This window comes from Curcuma longa, unplaced genomic scaffold (assembly GCF_044706935.1).
Source record: "Curcuma longa cultivar G26 ecotype Majalengka, Jawa Barat unplaced genomic scaffold, ITB_CL_G26_1.1 contig_25455, whole genome shotgun sequence".
Classification (NCBI taxonomy): domain Eukaryota; kingdom Viridiplantae; phylum Streptophyta; class Magnoliopsida; order Zingiberales; family Zingiberaceae; genus Curcuma; species Curcuma longa.
In genome coordinates, this window is record NW_027432770.1 from 1 (window position 1) to 2,031 (window position 2,031).

A 2,031-nucleotide genomic window follows, 5' to 3' on the forward strand; every position below is an offset into this window, starting at 1 on the left:
ATTACTCTAAATTGTGAAACACTTTTACTTTAAAAAAAATATGATAATTAATGATAAATAACTCCTTTATTTATATTTCTAATTAATGGCAATCTTTGTTAATCCAATTTTAAATCCAACTGGATCCTATAGCGTCATACGGATAGAGTCGTTAATTTAGATTAGACCAGTCGAATTGATCCATCTCGTCAAACAATTTAAGCGGATTGAATTGAAATTTTATTAACTCATTTTAAGATGGGTTCATGTGGATCGATCCACCTAGATCCGCGATCTGCGTAGGTTGATATGCAGGTTGAGAAAATTTATTTTTTTCTTCCAAATTTAAAATAAAAAAAATTCAATGAATTAGTGGTCTTGGATCTGTCTAAACCGCAATCCAAATTTAAAATCTTCAACTTGACTCATTTAAACTACAATCCAAATTTAAAATTTTAATATTTTTTATTTTTTAACATGCCCGTCGATTGGCCCACCTAACTCGCGCTCCGTCTTAAATTGGGTTGGATTGAAAATTTTTCAACCCACTAAGTTAATGGATCAGTCCGTCCCACCCCATCATATGATAAATTTTTAACAAATTGGTTATCCCATCATAAGTTGGTTTGTTTGACAGCTGATATCGAAACGAATTTTGATTTGAGTTTGAAAAGAGAATTTTCTTTGTTTAATAATTTTTAAAATATATTTTTCAGCCCAGCACGACCCATTATAGCCGCCACCTCTCCATTATGGACCAACGTGACGTGCGCAGTTAGGTCATTACACGTACCATAAAATTATTCAAAATTAGTAAACAAACGGTGAGTGGGTCGAACCTTCTCGCCTCCCGCGCCTATAAATAGCAGAACCACCGCCGGCGATGTACTCAGCCATCATTTCGCCAACGCCGGCATCAATTTTTACTCCCATGGCCGGAGCTGCGGCGGAGAACGTGAAGGTTTTGGGTGTCGCGATTAGCCCTTTCGTCATCAGGGTTCGCATCGCCCTCCGCCTCAAGAGAGTCGAGTACGAGCTCGTGGAGGTGCGGGTCGCGGAGCCGAAGAGCGAAATCCTGGTGAAGTCCAACCCGGTGTACAAGAAGATCCCCGTGCTGCTCCACCGTGGAAAATCCATCTGCGAGTCCGCCGTCATCGTCCAGTACATCGACGAGGAGTGGTCCGACGGCGGCGGATCCGCCTCCATCCTCCCCGCCGACCCCTTCGACCGCGCCATCGCTCGGTTCTGGGTCACCTACATCGACGACAAGGTAAAGCCCCCTGTTTTCGAAATCCATCGAATTAAAAACAAAGCATTTGACTCCGATTTCTTCGATTTGTACCAGTTGCCTGCTTTAATTAGGGCTTTGAGGGATGAGACGGAGGCGGCGAAGGTGACGGAGTTGGCGGGGCAATTCCGGCCGGTGCTGTGGCTGCTGGAAGAGGCCTTCGCGGAGTGCGGCAAAGGGAAGGGCTTCTTCGGCGGGGACGCCGTCGGCTACCTGGACATCGCGCTGGGGAGTTGCCTGGGGTGGATCCTGGCGCTGGAGAAGGCCCATAGCGTCAAGCTTTTGGATGCGGAGGAGCTTCCTCGGCTGGCGGAATGGGCGGAGCGGTTCCTGGCGGAGGAGTCAGTGAAGGGGCTGGTGCCGGACGCCGACGAGTATCCGAAGTTATTCGCAGCCGCCGTGGCGAGTCAGTGAAGAAGGGCTTTGCATAAGATCCTGTGAGAGAGTGAAATTAAGGTTTGAGAGTCAAGAAATCTCCGGAAAATAATAAATAAATATGATACAAATCAAATAAATAAAGTTTCCCAACATTGAAGAACTCAGATAACAAATCCAGATCTAGCGAAAACTTCATATCTACCCTATTCCCAAACTCATTTATCATTGTTATGGGTTGGGATATTATCTTAGTCAGAAAATCAATATTAGATCCAAGTGGAGATAACACGTCGGCGTGCCCGACCAACTCCATGCCCCACTGGTGTCGTACTTCATTAGCTCCATGTCCGACCCACTAAGTGCCCTATCGACTTCATAATCTTCTC

General features: G+C 45.3%; 1 protein-coding gene across 1 annotated transcript; it reads left to right on the plus strand.

Moving 5' to 3' along the window:
• Window positions 1–884: 884 nt before the first annotated feature.
• On the plus strand, window positions 885–1,805 carry LOC141818601 (putative glutathione S-transferase GSTU6). The gene is made up of 2 exons (XM_074706062.1): window positions 885–1,249; window positions 1,325–1,805. The coding sequence occupies exons 1-2, from the start codon at window positions 911–913 to the stop codon at window positions 1,679–1,681; spliced, it is 696 nt and encodes a 231-aa protein (XP_074562163.1). The 5' UTR covers window positions 885–910; the 3' UTR covers window positions 1,682–1,805.
• The last annotated feature ends 226 nt before the right edge of the window (window positions 1,806–2,031 follow it).